Source organism: Manihot esculenta, chromosome 7 (assembly GCF_001659605.2).
Source record: "Manihot esculenta cultivar AM560-2 chromosome 7, M.esculenta_v8, whole genome shotgun sequence".
Taxonomy (NCBI): domain Eukaryota; kingdom Viridiplantae; phylum Streptophyta; class Magnoliopsida; order Malpighiales; family Euphorbiaceae; genus Manihot; species Manihot esculenta.
Window position 1 is genome coordinate 33,421,784 of NC_035167.2, and position 16,143 is coordinate 33,437,926.

The window sequence follows — 16,143 nt, forward strand, 5'->3', positions numbered from 1 at the left end:
ATATTTAAAAAAGGTTTGGTAGTCAACTTTTCATTTGAGTTCCCAAAACTACTGAATAACTGAAAAGTCATTAGGATATAAATAAATTAAGTTATTCCTTTGAGATTTAACTTTATAAAATTTCAATCAGACTTAATTTAATTTTTAAATAAGATAAATTTAAATTAAATTTTTAAATTTATTTAATAAATGAATAAAATTTAAATTTTATATTATTTGACTAATTAAATTTTGTAAACTCAATTTATTTCTAAATTTATAAGCCGTTTGTAAATAAATTCGTTAAACAAACCTAACACAATACCGTAAAAAAAAAAAATTAACTCAAAACCAAAATTTCATGAATCAAACATGTATTAACTAAAGTTTAAATATATAAAATTTAATTATATTTTTAAAATTTACAATATTTAAATCGTTAAAATTTAAAAATTTATATTTTTAAATTTACAAATTAATTTATATATATACTTATTGAATTAAAATTATTTAATTTTAAATTAAAACTTATCATATCTATAAATAAATTAAATTGTTTATGAACTGTTCAAAATTAGATTCGATAAAAATATAACTCGTCTAAATTTATTTGTTAAATAAATTAAATTTAAACTTATTAACATTCGACTCAGAATCAAATTTAAATTTTTAAAATTCAATTGAATTCCCAAAAAATTAAAGTTATTTGACATTTTCCATTTTAACATTTCTAAATCCAAAAGTCACAAAGGGCTGCGCTTAACTTTCTCCTTCTAACTCATACAAAGAGGCTACAAGGTTCAATCAGAATATTATAAGATTAAACTACTTTCCGGTCACCATTGCACCCATCATTGATGATGGCATTCAGCCACAAGTAACTCACTCCTTATGGTAATTTTCAAAATACACAAAATACATGCTTCTTGATTCATATGAATGTGTGAATAATCTTGTCTTTTTCCAAATAGAATCTCATGAGAAGTTTTTTAATTCAAAACAGAACTCGGTGTAGTGTAATATTTATGACATGTGTGGCTATTAAAATTGATTCTCTCAAAAACATTTTAGTAACTGTAATTAGAACATGGGAGCTCTAGCAACTTGTAAAAAATATTTGTATTTTATTTTCACTATATCATTTTGTTGAGGTGTGTATGGACATAATTTTTTAATGCAAAATATCTTTTCTAAAAATTGAGTGCACTGTTCCATTATTAGTCTTTATGATTTTGATTATTTTCTAAAATTGGTTTTGTGCCATCATTATAAAATCATGTAAAGTATCAAAAGTTTTAGTTTTATCTCTTAATAAGAAAGTCCAAGTTGCTCTAGAGAAGTCATCTATCACAGTAAGAATATACTTAGTGCTAGAGATTGTATGTAAAGTGTAAGGTCTCATAAGTCAATATGCAAGGATAGAGGTAGAAAAAATTTTACTTTTAAAAAACATAAGTCTTTGTTGCTTAGCCAAATGGTATATGTCACATACCGGCTGATCACTATTTACATGTATCTAAGGAATATGATAGTGCTTGGTATTTGGGGGATGACCCATCATAGCATGCCAAAAAATATTTTCATCTTTGCTGGATATACTGCAAATCTTATTCAGTAGAGGTAGTTTCCATATATGTAGGTAACTCCTTTTGGACTGAGAATCCAACTTGTATAAGCCATCTTGTAGGGTCCCAATAGCTAATGCTTCACTCGTCTAAAAATCTTGCAAAATGCAATAGATATTAGTGAACGAAAATGTGATGTTTAAGTCTTGTGTTAATCAGCTCAATGAAAGCAAATTGTATTTGAAGCTAGGAGTAAACAAAACATTATGAAGGGTAAGGTTAGGTTTAAGGAGGTATGGAACCAGTATGTGTAACATTCTAGTGTTTGCCATTGGGAAATTTGATAAAACAGCTGGCATTCAGTTTAGTGGGTTCAATTTAGTGGGTTCAGTAAACAGAGAAAAATCATAGCACATATGGATTGTAACTCCTATATCTATAATCCAAGTTCCTGCATCATTAATCTTATGACTATTAGAGTAGCAAATTGTTCCAGAACCTGTAAAATCATTAAAGGCAACACAACTAGCTTCATTAACACTTGAGGCACCATGTTGGGTCCTTATATACTTTAGGATATCCCTGTAGCTTGTGTCCTATTGATTTGCAATACACGCATCACTTATCACCTTGTTAACTTCCTCTATTTTCAATTTTCAATATCATGGAATGTGCTTTGTTAACGGCAGGCAAAGGGTCCAATAATAATATTTGATTCCTAACATGATCATGAATATCATTTAATCCCATCATAAATATCATTTAATCCCATCAGAAATTAAATGAGCCTATCCTCATTGTCTATTTCAACTAGATTTTTTGAAACACCATTGTTACAACGTAGTAGAGGTTTAAAACATGCAAGTTCATCTCATAACTTTTTCAGTTTAGTGAAATGTAGTATAACAAATAGGTGTAAAAACACTTATCTCTCTTTTTAGTTGATAATAGTTGATAAAGCAATGGATTCACCAAATCTTTTCTTGAGTTCTTCCCATAGTTCTTATTACAGATATTGCATAAAGAAAAGCTTCGGTCAATTCTTTGGAGATGGAGCTTAAAATCCAAAAGATAACCATGTTGTCCACCCTTTGCCATTTCTCTTGTTTGGCTAGATCATCTTCTGGTATTTCACACTTGCCATTAATGAAACTCAATTTCTCAATTTGTCTTTTGCTCTCAGCGCAATGACCATGGATCTACTTTAAGTTGGGTAATTACAACCATCCAATGGTACAGTGACAAGAGCCATTCTAGGGTGATCTGAGTTATAAGGGTTGAAGTATCATCTCCAATCTTGTTTTCAGTAGATTCTGTGTTGCTTATCGCTTCAGCCATTTTGCTATATTTTGAGTAGAGAAGAAAAGAAGGTTAAGGTTCAGAAGCACAGTGCTTGCTCTGATACCATGTAAAATAATAAAGAACAAAGAAGAGCAGAACGGAGAGAAGGAATTTTTCTCATATGTTATTCTTTTGGATGCCCACACACATATATACAATTCTTATTAAAAGAAATTACAACAGAAAGGACAACTCATTATATAGCTCTGAGAGCTTAGAAAGGAATGAATCACGTGAATCATTCTTCTGGAAGCAAAGAGAAGAATTATGAAACGGCGTCGGATTCTTTGTAGCCCAAAAAGCAACATTTTGCTGCTTTAGTGAAGTGCTCCATTTTATACATAATACACACCGTTTTAGTATTCTCAACAAGCTCTTTACCTGTTCTAGCAGGCATTATAAAGATTTGCTGCATAATTTTCAAAATCATTCAAGATCTGCATCACACGAATGTTTCATCACAAGATATCTTAATAGTATTGGAGTTCAAGCAACTAAAACTAAAACAATCACATTACTTGTGACAAGTAACTGGCTCAAAGCCCTTATTAAGAACAAATTACTTTTCAATGAAACTGAAGAGCAAAACAGTATTGAATCAGATCCTCTGTAAAGTCATATTTGAAATTGGAATGTTGACACTTGCATCAAACCAACCATCCCCAGCCGCCCCACCCAAATATATGGGACCCAAGTTAGTTCTTGATATATCTCACAAAATTATTTCCCTCCATTTATACCTCACAAAATTCCAGTTCAGTGAATTTTGATTCTCAATTCAAAACTTAAAAAAAATAAGAAGAGGAAAAATGAAAGTGGGCCAATATGGCGTCCAAAGATGCCAAAGCATAAGAGGTCAGCTACCTGATATTAAAGCTTTCCTGAGTCTACTGAAATCTGCCAGACATCATTACATATCCAACTAGATTTATGAAGGCGTGGAGAAGCTGACCCGGAACCCTGACTTCCCATGGTCATAATCAAATTTCCTCAACATGTAGCAGTAGTTTAACTGGAAACAAAATCCACATAATTAGCCAATAACTAGCAGGCCCAAGTCTTGTAGAAAGAAATCACAAATACAATTAGCAGAATTAGAAGCTAACAAATTACGTAAATATGTGGTCATATTGCATAATTCAAGATTGTATGTTTATACAAGTCACAATTATCAAATACAATAAACGCCATGCTCACCATAAACAATTTCACTCAATGTTCAAATTTTAACATAAGAACTCAGGTAGAAGAACATACAACTATAGATAACCTTAGAAATTATTTTAACACTGCAAAATCTCATATATATAGTGAGGACTGAGGCATTTGCCCCCTTAATCTATTACTGATGTTCAAAGGAAAGACTTTGTAAATAACTCATTAAGTTTTTCCACGATTCAAGGATTTAACTTCAACCAAATTGAAAGTAGATGTCTTTTTGCAAGTGCCCACAAAGTAAAGGGTACTTGTCCGAGTTTAAAGTGTTTTTACAGAAAATTTTCAAAGTTGCTCTTTCAGCAATGAAACTTAACTGCTCTAAACAAAGGGCACATATTATATTAACATCTTGTCTCTTAGGAAAAATGACTAAATAGCTTTGCAGAACAAAATCATTTTATGAAATTGCATGGAGTAGACACCAAGTTCATTAGTTGATGATGTGGTGACCAGGCACAGAAATAAAAATGTTATGAGCTAAGTACCAGGAAATCCAGCTCACATTGTGAGTGGATTATTTTGTAAAATTTCTACAGCCCAAAGTGGGTTATACTTTTTTGCTTAGGTTCAAGGTAAAGACAATAAAAATGGATTTCTGACCTCCAGCCGGAACAAATTTGTAGGAATAATGACCCCAACTCCCACAGAAGTTCGAAATGATTCCACAAATTTCTGCAAGGAGAAATTTTGGTATGCATTTTCTGTTAACTTGTCAATATTTCCAGCAGATGCAAACATGTGTCCATGGATTCCTTTTGATTGACACCACTTGGAGGGAAAATCAAAAGAAAAGTCTGCAAATGCGGTCACAGCAAGGTCTCCTCCAATGTAATCTCTCCCAGGGTCAGCATTATCATCAGTTGGATTACTTTGCAATTGCCTTCGAGTATCAGTAGGGCCCAGTCCCCTTGTCCTAAACCCGTATAATGCCATTGGACCTCCCAAAGTGCAAATTGGAGATAAATTACCACCCAAGAAGAACCTCTCTGGTAAAGGAGAAGGCATGTTTAAGAATCCAGTTCCCCATGGAAAAATAAGCCCACCAGATATCCCAAGGTTGAGTGCAGAATGCAAAACTCCAAGAGGGAGTGCATAACGAAGATCAAACTCCTGCTTAAAATATTAAAAAGAAGAAACAGTCCATGAGAAATGTGAATGCATAAAGAATGGTGATATAACAAAAAATCTCAACAGAATCAATGAGTACAATTCATTCACAAATGCAGCCCAATGTTATTACAAATTTCTAAAGAAACGTGGCAACACAATAATATGATGGACATGAAACAGACCAGTAAAAATTTCAGGCTCTTTGACTTAATCACCAACAAAGAATGCAATTAACGGGAGAACACATTTGTGGGAATGAAATATTACTGAGTGATTATGGTAATAACTAATCTCTGCTCCGTTAACTAGTTAGTCAAGCGATTAGTCTTTATTTGTATGTACTAAGCAAGAGTACTATACAGTTAATCATATAATTTTCCTTAGATATCTAGCATAAGCTATATAACAATTGCTTCAACAATTCCCCATTTTCTCATCTTTAATGTATATATAGAAAATGTGAAGCATCTATTAATACAAAAGATAGATTATAAGATATATGCAATTGGAGAATATAAAGTAAACAACAGAGTTATCCCAGAAACCCAACAACAACAACACAACTAAGCCTTAATCTCAAACTAGTTGGGGATTAAGAGCCCACGATAGTGCTCTGTACTAAAAAACTAGGACAGAACCACCACACAAGGATCCAAATTTAAGATACTAAGACCAGATTCCAGAAGTTTCTGAGAAATTGTCAAACATGTACATGGAAAGAATAGCTTCTGTAGGCAGCCAGAAAAATAATGATTGAACAGATATAATAATTATGAGGAAAATACATTACGAAGCATGGAAAGATTATCAAACCTGGCGCAAAAATCGTATACTCCGACTATCAGGTGCAAGACCACCAATTTGAGTGGTAGAAACAAAAGCATATCCATGTGTTGGCCTCAAGTGTGAATTTCTCCTGTCAATCTTAAATGTGTATTTCAAGGATGAAAGCAACCCATGACCAAGCTTCCTCCTTATTGACCTGGATGCCGTTTGTGATGGATCTGACAAAGTGCGCCATGAAAGATTGTACACCAAGTCATGATTCCTGCTTGAAACTAAGCCAAGAGAGAAACCCAATGTCCGCTCTTTGAAAGAAGAAAATTTCAGCCAATCTTGAGACAGCAGGAACACTCTTGCTGTCATGGGAGCAAGTCCTCTGAATCTTGGCAAATATACACCAGAACTTACCTCAGCCATGTGATCGCCACCATATGCCAAAGAGGCATCCCAGATATCCCCATAACCAAATATGTTTTTGTACTTGACTGATCCTTCAACTGTTGAAGATCGAGCCTACAAAATCATTCTACACCTCAGACAATATTACAGTGGATCTTCTTGCGAAGAATTTTATGTTTTAACCCAAACTACAAATCTCAGTGCAAGTTTCCATATACAGAAATTATTCAGAGCGCACGAGAAAAAGTCAAACCTAGGGTTGAATGGAAGATTCTGATCAAACGGCTGATAAGTGATAATGTATGCACATGCTCACATAGAAGTAGTGAGTCAACTTGGCTAAATGCATAATTTGGCCCCTAATATTTACACAAAATCAATTGACATTGACCTTTTTGTAGTTAATATTTAACATCTAACCTCTGTAAAATTATAACTTGAACCCCTGAACTTTATTAATTGTAACTATTGAACTCCTATGCGCGGATAATGAGTTATTTGCACTCTGACTTGAAATGTGAGTTATGCACGCTCTGACTTTTCATTATACTTACAAAGTTTAAGGGTTAAATAATCACATTTTTATAAATGCTTGATGTTAAGGGTTAACCACAAATAAGTCAGGACGCCAACTAATATTTTGTGTAAAAATTAGGAATTGAAAGATGCATTCAGCTGAATCAACTTCATTTTCACAAATAAGCAAATAGGGCGAAATCAATCACACAAAAGTATATTCCACTTGAATCCATTTCAACACAAATTTATCATTCCCATTAACACAAAATCAGATATTAAGTAATTTTGTTACCATACAAAGATTTTCCTCTAGTTTGCCAAATTCCTTAGAAGTCAAACACAATACTAACTCATAAAAAGCAATTACAAAGACCCAAACCTGTCCTAGTCTAATATGAACCAAAAAACCACCACATAATAACAAAAAACATCATCCAATAAAGTACAAAGGTATATTTATGTCATCATATGTGCATATTCCTAAATACTAGAAGCTCCTTACGCTGAACATTCAAATGTTCAGCACCCACTACAAGATAAGCACACTTCATCTGTTCATTTTCTTCCGAACCAGCATGCCACCAAATCCAACCCAATGTAACAACGACCAACTTTCCTGCCCACTAAAACCAAACTGAACAAATGACTTAACCAAGAGAAATGTGAGATCAAAATTGAGCATCCTAACTTTCCTTAAACAAACACAATAAACCTTATGTTTTTCATTTTTGTTTCTATATTTCTTTCCAGTTACTCGCTAAGAAAACACCCACTCATCATTCAATCATCAAAGTCAAAACATACAGAATAAGTATACAGCTAAGCCTAAAACTCTCAACTTTTCTTGAACAAACTCAGTAATCGCATTTCATTCTACTCTCCATCAGTTTCTCAATAACCAAACACCACAACATCAATCACTCACCCAACAATTTCAATTTCAAGTTTTCAACTACAAACCACTTACCAATGTGCCCAAAACTCACACACACCACAAACATAAAGCAAAAGAAGTAGCATACAACATACCTCGCCTTTCGTATACGCGCCTACTTCTCCAGACAGTGGACTCTTAGTCTCCACAACTTCAATGATAACATTAGCCGTCCCAGGCAGCTCCGGCGGGCCCGAATCGAGCGTAATCCTAACCGAATCAAAAACCTGAAGCGCCTGCAACCCGAAATTCACATCTTTCGAAGCCTCCAGCAACTCTTGCATAGACGAAACGTCTTTAAGCAACGCCGTTTCAGCTTCGATCAATGAGTCCTTAGTCTTGGCGTTCCCTTTGATGATGACATCGTGGACACGGAGAGGCACCCTTTCAGTCTGTATCCGGCGGAAGAGATTCTCAAGTTTCTCCCGTTCTATGCGTGCTCGAGACTCTCGAGTTCGAGTATTTGGTAGCTCCGGTTGGATTTCTTCTTCGTCTTCTTCGTCAAGTTCTTCCTCACCATTGTTAGCGTTTTCGGGGATAGGTTTGGGGTCTACTGCCATTGAAGTGGAAGGAGAGAGACGGCGACTTGGACGATAGCCACTGTACAGGCTACAGACTATATGCTATGGTTGTTTTAGCTCTCCATGGAGCTGCTCCTTTTTTTTTAAATTTGCAATGGCGTCCCTGTACTTTATTGTATTTACATTTCGTTCTGCAATTGATTTAATCACGGGCTAATGGGCCGTTCCAACGGGTTTGGGCCAACATAGATTAGAGGAAGGTAGCACAAGTACACACGATTGGGGGCCTTTAATAGGTCGATGCCTCACATTGCTGCTGAATGTGCTTGTTGTGGTAAGATTGAGACCGAAAGTCATCGAAGTTTGGTAACACTCGCCTGTGTCTTAGAGCAACAGAGCTTCAAGGAACCATGATACAAGATATCTGGGTTAAGTTTACAAGCTTTCTCCATCAACATGGTGTTGGTCCAAATTACGAGTTTAGTGGTAGTGGAAGGATAGATTGGACTTGGTTAGAGATTCAGAACAATCTCCATGATGTCAAGATCTTTTTTTCTCATTTATCGTCCATCTCCTTTAATTTCATTCACAAGGATTGTAACTTTACTGCTCATAGTCTTGCAGCATCCATGCTTACGGAGGAGTCCTTTGTTCTTAATCCCTGCAATCAATTGATGTTCATACTTGATCTTTTTGGCTCGTTACAGCTTCTCTTAATGAACTTTTTTGGTTTGTGTTTCGCTAGATGTAAGACCGGCAGGCTCATCTGTAGCAGCTCGATATTCTTCAAGAAAACTGTATGCATTGTCAAGGACTTGATGAGGATGGGGCAACTTGTTATAAAAGGATGCTTGGTTTCTGCTTCTCCCAGTGAACCATAAAATGAAGGCAGATGTTTGAATAAGCTTTGAAAAAAAAAATTGTAATTTTTCAGGGTCTATGTCTTATAACCATTTTGTTTTCTAAATAAGAATCAATTAATTTTAATTCAATCGTATTAAACTCATTTTCGGAATTGTGAGCTTTCAAATTTGAACTAAGTTTGAGTCAATTACACTAAAAAAATAATTAAAGGTGGCATTCACGTAAACACCAATACTATGAAGAATGATAGTGGTTGACATGCAACTTAGTAGTCCCCACGTTAGTCTGTAGTTCAAAATAGATCTCTATAAATACCGCTCAATCCAAAATAGCTCTCTTACCCTGAACCCGTAGCACTTCCTCTCTAGTCTCCAAAAACCTCCCAACAATATGGCAATCAACCAGCTCTCTGTTGCTTTTCTCCTGCTGCTCCCATTGGCCATCCCTTCAATATCTGCCTACGAAAATGCCGCAACCAGACCAGCCGAGAAGAAAGTTGATGTAGTTGTTGAAGGCATGGTCTATTGCCAAAGCTGTGATCACTATGGTTCATGGTCTTTCAATGGGGCTGAGCCAATCCCTTCTGCTAAAGTTAGTGTCATTTGCAAAAACCACAAGAAACAAGTAAGCTATAACAAGGCATATGAAACTAATGAGCATGGATATTTCTATGCACAACTTGATGGGTTCAAGATGGATAACAATATTTTAGATCATCCTCTTCAATCTTGCCTCGTAAAGCTTGTTTCATCTCCTCTTGCAAATTGTAGCCTCCTCTCCAACGTTAACTATGGTATCAATGGCGCTCCACTTCGCTACGAGAACAAGGTACTTCGAGGAAGTCATTATGAGGCTGTGATCTATTCTGCTGGCCCCTTGGCTTTCCGTCCAGCTCATTGTTCCCCTCAAACTCATATTTAATATGATTACCGTTCGAGTTTAATGTTTCTTTCACCTTCTTTTGATTTCTTTCTCGTTATCTTTTATTGGCTTTTGTTGGTTTTAACCAATTGTTTTCAAGCTGTGAAATCTCGAGTTCGAATTTCATACTAAGAAATCACAGACCTCTAATAGATTTTATTATTATATCTAGTTTTTGGATTGTTTACTTTTATTTTTATTTTGTTTCCTTCTATGAGTTGGCACGATAAGCACATGCATTAGATGATTTAGTCAATCTGTTGAATGTTGAGCAGAAAAACCATTTTATTTCCAGCAGGATTGCAGCTGTTCTTCCTTGAAACGAACATATAACTATAAAGGGAACCTCAGTTGAAACAATCTAAATAATACAATTAGCTTGCGGCTGAAGTTGAATGGTCTTAATATATGCTAATTTTAATTAAAAATCATTCACATCAAAGCAGTCAACTACAAGAGAGAGAGAGAGAGAGAGAGAGAGAGAGAGATGACCATTTACTCTGTATATAGACGTGTTTGTGTTGAATTCACACCCAAATTCATAAGAAAAAGAAATAAAATATTTAGGGGAAAAAAGAAAAGAATGGAAATGATTTACCACATTTTCTCACTAAGTTATATACAAGCAACTCTTAGATACAAGGATATAAACTTACAGCAACTGCCTCTTTCAGCTTCACAAACCATAACCAATGGCCAATGAGAACTTGAGCTCTTGCTTACAGTCTGGTTTTTATATTTTAGCATCATGCATCTGGTGACAAAATTTCAAGCTCTGCCCACCAGAGAGGAGAAAGTTTTGGGGTTGCTGAGTCTGCTGTTATTCCTGTTATCTCTCTTAATCTTGCAGTGACTTCTCTCATTGCTGGTCTTTGCAATGGATCCGGGCGCGCACAAGATCTTATCAGTTCACCAATTCTTTCTAACTTTTCCTCTTCGAAGGAGGCTAGCGTCGGATCAACCATGTCTTTAAGGGGTTGATCTCCTCTCAAATAGTCTGATGCCCAGTTTTCGAGTGAGCCATTCTCCACAGAGTAAGGTATTCTTCCTGTTATCATTTCAAATAATACCACACCAAAACTGTAAACATTACTTTCTGGATGTACCATTGGAGTATCTAAGAAATTCTTGCCAAATGATTCCATCTCAGTTGCAGTTATCACATTTGAAAAACTGAAATCTGAAATTTTGGCCGCATAATCTTCAGTGAGAGAGATGGCTGATGAATTCAGATTGTTGTGGGTTACTGGTGGGTTCAGCTGGTGCATGTGTTCAAGGCAGCAAGCCATGCCCATTCCAATCCTCAACCGCATTGGCCAGTCCAGGTGTTCAGATTCTTTAACTGCAGGAGCAACTGTTGTCAGAGATCTGCTACTATAAAGTTGAATACAAGGGAAATGAACAATGAAAGAGGAAGAATATTCAGCCTTATTTCTTAGGGGCAAGAACCGAACGCACAAGTCCATGTGGATGTATAATACGGCATTTCCTATATGCACTTCTATTCCTCTCATGCTCTTCTTTCTTTTTTTCTTCTAGTTTATACCAAAAGTTAATATCTGAGATTCTTGCCCTATTTCTTTATATTCAAATCTTCTCAAGTGGAAGTTTATCACATCATTTCATTCATCTGTACAATATTATATCTGGAATTGATGGCATATTTCTTCAATATAGGGCACATTTTGTCCTATTTTTACATACCATAATAAGCTCTACACATTAATTTAGAATGATTACAATCTGAATAAAGATTTTTTTTAAGTCATTGAGAAGTAGTTGAGTAGAACTTATGATTTCATATCTCAGATCTGCCCACAAACATACCAAATCTTAAGAACTTACTGTGTAAATGTTCAAAGAGTGTCCCATTTGGAGCATATTCAAAAACCAGCATTCTTGTGAAGGGCTCCTCCTCCTCACAATATCCAATAAGGTTGATAAAATTCTTGTGATTCACTTTTGATAATGTCTCAATCTGAAAGAAAATATCTGAAGGAATTAGAAAACGAGGTTGCATCATAAGCCCTTATAGTTCAATGTGATTAGCTCATAAAGTACCTTCTTCCTAAATTGAACTTCCAAATGCTTAGGCCAATCCTTGGAAGATGTTACTGCAACTGAGGCCACAGCTATTTCAATGCCACTGGACAATGTTCCCTTGTACAGTGTACCAATTGGTGAAGAACCAATTACATTACTGAAATCTTCACAGCCTGCTTCAAGCTCAGATCTTTTAAGCTTCGGTACACCTGAAATGCAAATCTTGAGTCATGTAAGTAGATAGCCAAAAAGGGTTGAACATGGACACACCATATGGAAGAAAGATGTGGAGCAGCTTATACTCTAGATGCACATGTAAAACGGTTTGAAGTTTGAAACCTCACACCCTCGTACAAAATATAACTTTTCCACTTGGGAAGAAGAATTACCAGTTACAAATGCTTTCTGAAGTTGCCCACTCAATCCTGTGGCCCAAGGTTTGACAGTAGCCTTGTTAATTTTATACACATATAAAATGACAATGGACATGGCAAGTAAAGCACCCCCTATGACACCAGCAATTATAGAAACATGTTTTTTTGATGAGGAATGTTTTCTAGGATTATTAGAGGATGGAGGAGTTGGAACTAGAAGAGGATTTGAAGCAGAACCATTAGGTGAAGCAGAAGGGGGATTTGGTTCCAGTGGAATTGGAAGAGAAACAACTGCAGGGGGAGAAGAGGGTGCCGGATTTGGTTCCGGTGGAGGAGATTGAATGGAGTTATTTACAGGGGGAGAAGGCAAAAGCGAAAATGGTGGGGCTACAGATCTAGGTGGAGCCTTTCCAGATTCAGAAGGTGCTTCTGGAACAGAGAAACTACTTCTTAAATATGGTGATTCATTCACTCGAGGGGCATTGGCCACTTGCAGCTGTCGCTTGTTAATTGCATTTTCAGTTTGCACAGCATTCCTGTAAAAAATATGGGGGACAAAGGCATAATGTAAGTATGTAACAGCATGGAATAGCAAAGAAATTACAAAAATACAGAGAAGGGGAAGGGAAGGGAGGGGGGGAATGCAAGACAATTTCATTTCATGAAAACAATGAATTGTTTATCACAGAGGGGCCATTCCTTTTTTCAACGTCCCCCATAAAGGAGAAATTCCATCAGATGGTTCACCAAAAGGTGCCCAAGAACCTAAAACAATGTTAGTGCCACTAAAATTGTCTCAGATTTACAGTAGACTACCAGAAAAATGTCTTATCTTGACCCATACGAGAATATTCAACTGACATACCGTAAGGCAGATCTTTCATTGTAAGATGGTCCTTTAGCTGCACTAGCTAGTTGGTTTTCATCTACTTGAAATTCAGAATGTGTTTCTAGTCGATGAATTTCAGGTGATAAATTGCCGAGAAGCCTGTTGTTGTCCAGGAGACTAAAACATATGCACAAAAAAAATGGAGTTCATATACTAATGGAAGCAGAAGATAATCTCAATGGAGGAAAAAAATTGTTCAACATTATCAACTTACAGGATTTTCAAAGAGAGACTGCTGTCAAGGTCAGGAGGAAGTGGCCCACTGAAGTTATTATTTCCAAAATCTAGCACCTCCAACTCCTTCAACTCTCCAATCCCTTCAGGAATGATGCCAGTAAAAGAATTGTTGCGCAAAATGCTGCAGCAGAACATTAAGCCATATGACCAAAGGCAAAAAAATTCTGAATCAAAGGACAAAAGGTAAATTTATGTTGCCTAGTTGATACTTACATAGACTTTATGTGAACAAGGTTTCTGATGTCAGGTGCTAGTGTTCCTCCAAGATAAAGATCTTTCAAGTTCCTGAATATTACATATTTTTCTTTAGAATAAAATAGAGTGCTTATCAGCAAGTAGTATCACGTTTAAAATAACCATTAACTACAAAGAGAGTAACACTGATTTTCTTTTCAAATTTTACTCAACCTGAGCTGATATCCATTAAGTTCTAATCAAAATAAACAAAACTTCGAAACCAAAGTACAATTTAAGGATTCTGATTCAAGTTGCAAAGTTTACATATCACCAGGGAACCCAAAAGGTTCCCAGGCACAGCAGCACCTGATGTGATATCGTTTTGAAAAACGTTCTAACAATGCAGCAGGCTGCAGCCAAAAGGGCAATTAACAGAACATGTAATCAATAGATCAAGCAGCATAAATTATAGTAATAGAGTTACTTTGATCTGATAGAGTCATCGAAAAAAGTAAACTGGAAACCAACGCATGACTTCTCAAAACTGCAAAATAATAGCTAGAACAGACTTTAAACTTGCCATCTAAAACCAAAAGGTTACGTTGATTCGCATGATTAGCTTCAGAAATTACAAATTTTATTAAAAAAATGCATCTCGAGCCTCAAAACTTTTCCCTTAAATTTTCCAGAATCAGAACAGAAAAGAAAACGAAAATAAAAGGCCAAAATTTTTCAGCAGAGAGAAAAGACACATACAATTCGACAACTTTGCCATCAGAGCACTCAACTCCAAACCAAGAACACGGATTAACAACTTCATCCTCATCCTTCCAATTCTTCAACGCCTCGTACGGATCACTCACTATTCTTTCTCTAAACTTCAATAACGCTAAACCTGCAAACACACCACCAAATTTCACCAACCATTCTTCTCCACTTTCCCAAGAAACAAACAGAAAACCATAAGTAGCAATATACCTTCTTCGTTGAGCGACCAGCAGAAAATAAAGTTCTGGTAGAGCAAAAAGAGAAGAAGAACTCTAAATCTGATGAATTTCCAGTTCCTTCTGTCCATGAAAGCTTGCATAAGTTAAAGAAACCTTAACCGAGAAGAGGATTAGTAGAAGCTGAGTTTGAAAGATGCAGAGAGAAATCTAAAAGCTTCAGATAGGCATTGAGCTGAAGAAATTCTTTTTTCCCCTTTTCCCGAAGAGCCGAAGAAGTTGAAAATGTGAATTTCTGAGACTAGAATAATCAGAAAATGAATAAAAAAATAAGGAAGAAGGAAGAAGAGAACAAACGCAGAGATTTTCAAAACCTGTGTTCGCTTGTTACCGAGCTGATTTATTAGACCCAAACAACAGAGAATATAAAATTAAAAATAAAATAAATAGATAAATAAATAAAATTCTTCCGAAAACGCGTATCTATCCTCAACTTCTTTTTTAAACAAAATTCTGCCGCGGTGAAAAGTAATTAATTAAAAAACTAATAAATTTTTCATATTATAAACATTAAATATTAAATATTTTAAAAATAAACATAAATAAAAGGTAATTTATATTATAGTTTTTAAAATTTAATAAAATTTTAATAAAATAATTTTAAAATTAAATTATTAATACTAAAATAATAAAAACTAAATTGTAAATTTTATTAACAGTTAAGTCAAGGATTTTGTTATAAATTACCCAAGGAAATAAAATCGTGCAGTGTGATGCAGGGCAAGCGAAGAACGCAACGACAGAGGAAGAGTGAGACTTGGTCATTTTCCTTTGTGTGAGGCAGAGGGGCCCACTTTGGGGTATAGTTAATTGGATTGATTATTTCTTAATGACGGTTTATGCTATTAATTAAATATTTGATTATCTCTGTGATTTGATATTAAATTGGTTTGGTGGAATTGGTGACTTCTTTTGATGTTGGCCTTCAATTTTTCTACCCATTCTTATACTTCATCACCTCCTTCTTTTTAATTTTCATGTATAATTAAAATTTTATTTTATTTAAATTAAATAATTAGTAGTAATAAATATATTATCATTCAAATCCAACCTGCATAACATAATAAAAAAATATTTAAAAATCAAGAATGGATGTTGGAGTAGAGTTGGTCTCTTCTTTAAATGGCTTTAACTCTACTCTTCCCTTGGCCTCCATATTTGCTTTACTCATGAAAAATATGTTACTCCCACCACATGCCCCCATCACATTTTTCTTTAAATCAAAGGAAATTCCCTTTTTTTTCCCAATTATACTTTTAATTTTT

General features: G+C 35.2%; 3 protein-coding genes across 5 annotated transcripts; 1 reads left to right on the top strand and 2 right to left on the bottom strand.

Moving 5' to 3' along the window:
• Positions 1-2,456: 2,456 nt before the first annotated feature.
• On the bottom strand, positions 2,457-8,519 carry LOC110619538 (sorting and assembly machinery component 50 homolog). Of its 3 annotated transcripts, none has more exons than XR_002488692.2 (5): positions 7,944-8,519; positions 6,027-6,509; positions 4,704-5,213; positions 3,750-3,897; positions 2,457-2,886 (listed from the first exon to the last, which is right to left on the bottom strand). XR_002488692.2 is itself a non-coding variant. In XM_021763050.2 (4 exons), the coding sequence occupies exons 1-4, from the start codon at positions 8,406-8,408 to the stop codon at positions 3,814-3,816; spliced, it is 1,542 nt and encodes a 513-aa protein (XP_021618742.1). In that variant the 5' UTR covers positions 8,409-8,519; the 3' UTR covers positions 3,371-3,813. The 3 variants fall into 3 exon arrangements, 1 of the variants encoding a protein (XP_021618742.1); XR_002488691.2 differs by lacking the exon at positions 2,457-2,886 and adding an exon at positions 2,975-3,322; XM_021763050.2 differs by lacking the exon at positions 2,457-2,886 and having other exon boundaries at positions 3,371-3,897.
• A 1,034-nt stretch (positions 8,520-9,553) lies between these two features.
• On the top strand, positions 9,554-10,154 carry LOC110618511 (non-classical arabinogalactan protein 30). Its single transcript, XM_021761654.2, has one exon. It carries the CDS (start codon positions 9,624-9,626, stop codon positions 10,152-10,154), a length of 531 nt encoding a protein of 176 aa, XP_021617346.1. The 5' UTR covers positions 9,554-9,623.
• Positions 10,155-10,642: 488 nt separating this feature from the next.
• Positions 10,643-15,224, bottom strand: LOC110619295 (inactive receptor-like serine/threonine-protein kinase At2g40270). Its single transcript, XM_021762646.2, has 9 exons — positions 14,853-15,224; positions 14,631-14,769; positions 13,911-13,982; positions 13,675-13,818; positions 13,437-13,577; positions 12,587-13,107; positions 12,216-12,406; positions 12,000-12,132; positions 10,643-11,496 (listed from the first exon to the last, which is right to left on the bottom strand). Exons 1-9 carry the CDS (start codon positions 14,959-14,961, stop codon positions 10,901-10,903), a joined length of 2,046 nt encoding a protein of 681 aa, XP_021618338.1. The 5' UTR covers positions 14,962-15,224; the 3' UTR covers positions 10,643-10,900.
• Positions 15,225-16,143: the final 919 nt, after the last annotated feature.

Bases quoted from the DNA above. Each gene is read 5' to 3' on its own strand.
- LOC110618511 (XM_021761654.2), top strand. From the start codon at position 9,624: ATGGCAATCAACCAGCTCTCTGTTGCTTTTCTCCTGCTGCTCCCATTG.
- LOC110619538 (XM_021763050.2), bottom strand. From the start codon at position 8,408: ATGGCAGTAGACCCCAAACCTATCCCCGAAAACGCTAACAATGGTGAG. The intron at 6,510-7,943 runs GTATGTTGTATG...ATGATTTTGTAG, and splicing joins GCGCGTATACGAAAGGCGAG to GCTCGATCTTCAACAGTTGA. The intron at 3,898-4,703 runs GTCAGAAATCCA...TTTTGTTTCCAG, and splicing joins CAAATTTGTTCCGGCTGGAG to TTAAACTACTGCTACATGTT.
- LOC110619295 (XM_021762646.2), bottom strand. From the start codon at position 14,961: ATGCAAGCTTTCATGGACAGAAGGAACTGGAAATTCATCAGATTTAGA. The intron at 13,108-13,436 runs GTATGTCAGTTG...TATTTTTTACAG, and splicing joins AATGAAAGATCTGCCTTACG to GAATGCTGTGCAAACTGAAA. The intron at 12,133-12,215 runs GTACTTTATGAG...ATTTTCTTTCAG, and splicing joins AAGTTCAATTTAGGAAGAAG to ATTGAGACATTATCAAAAGT.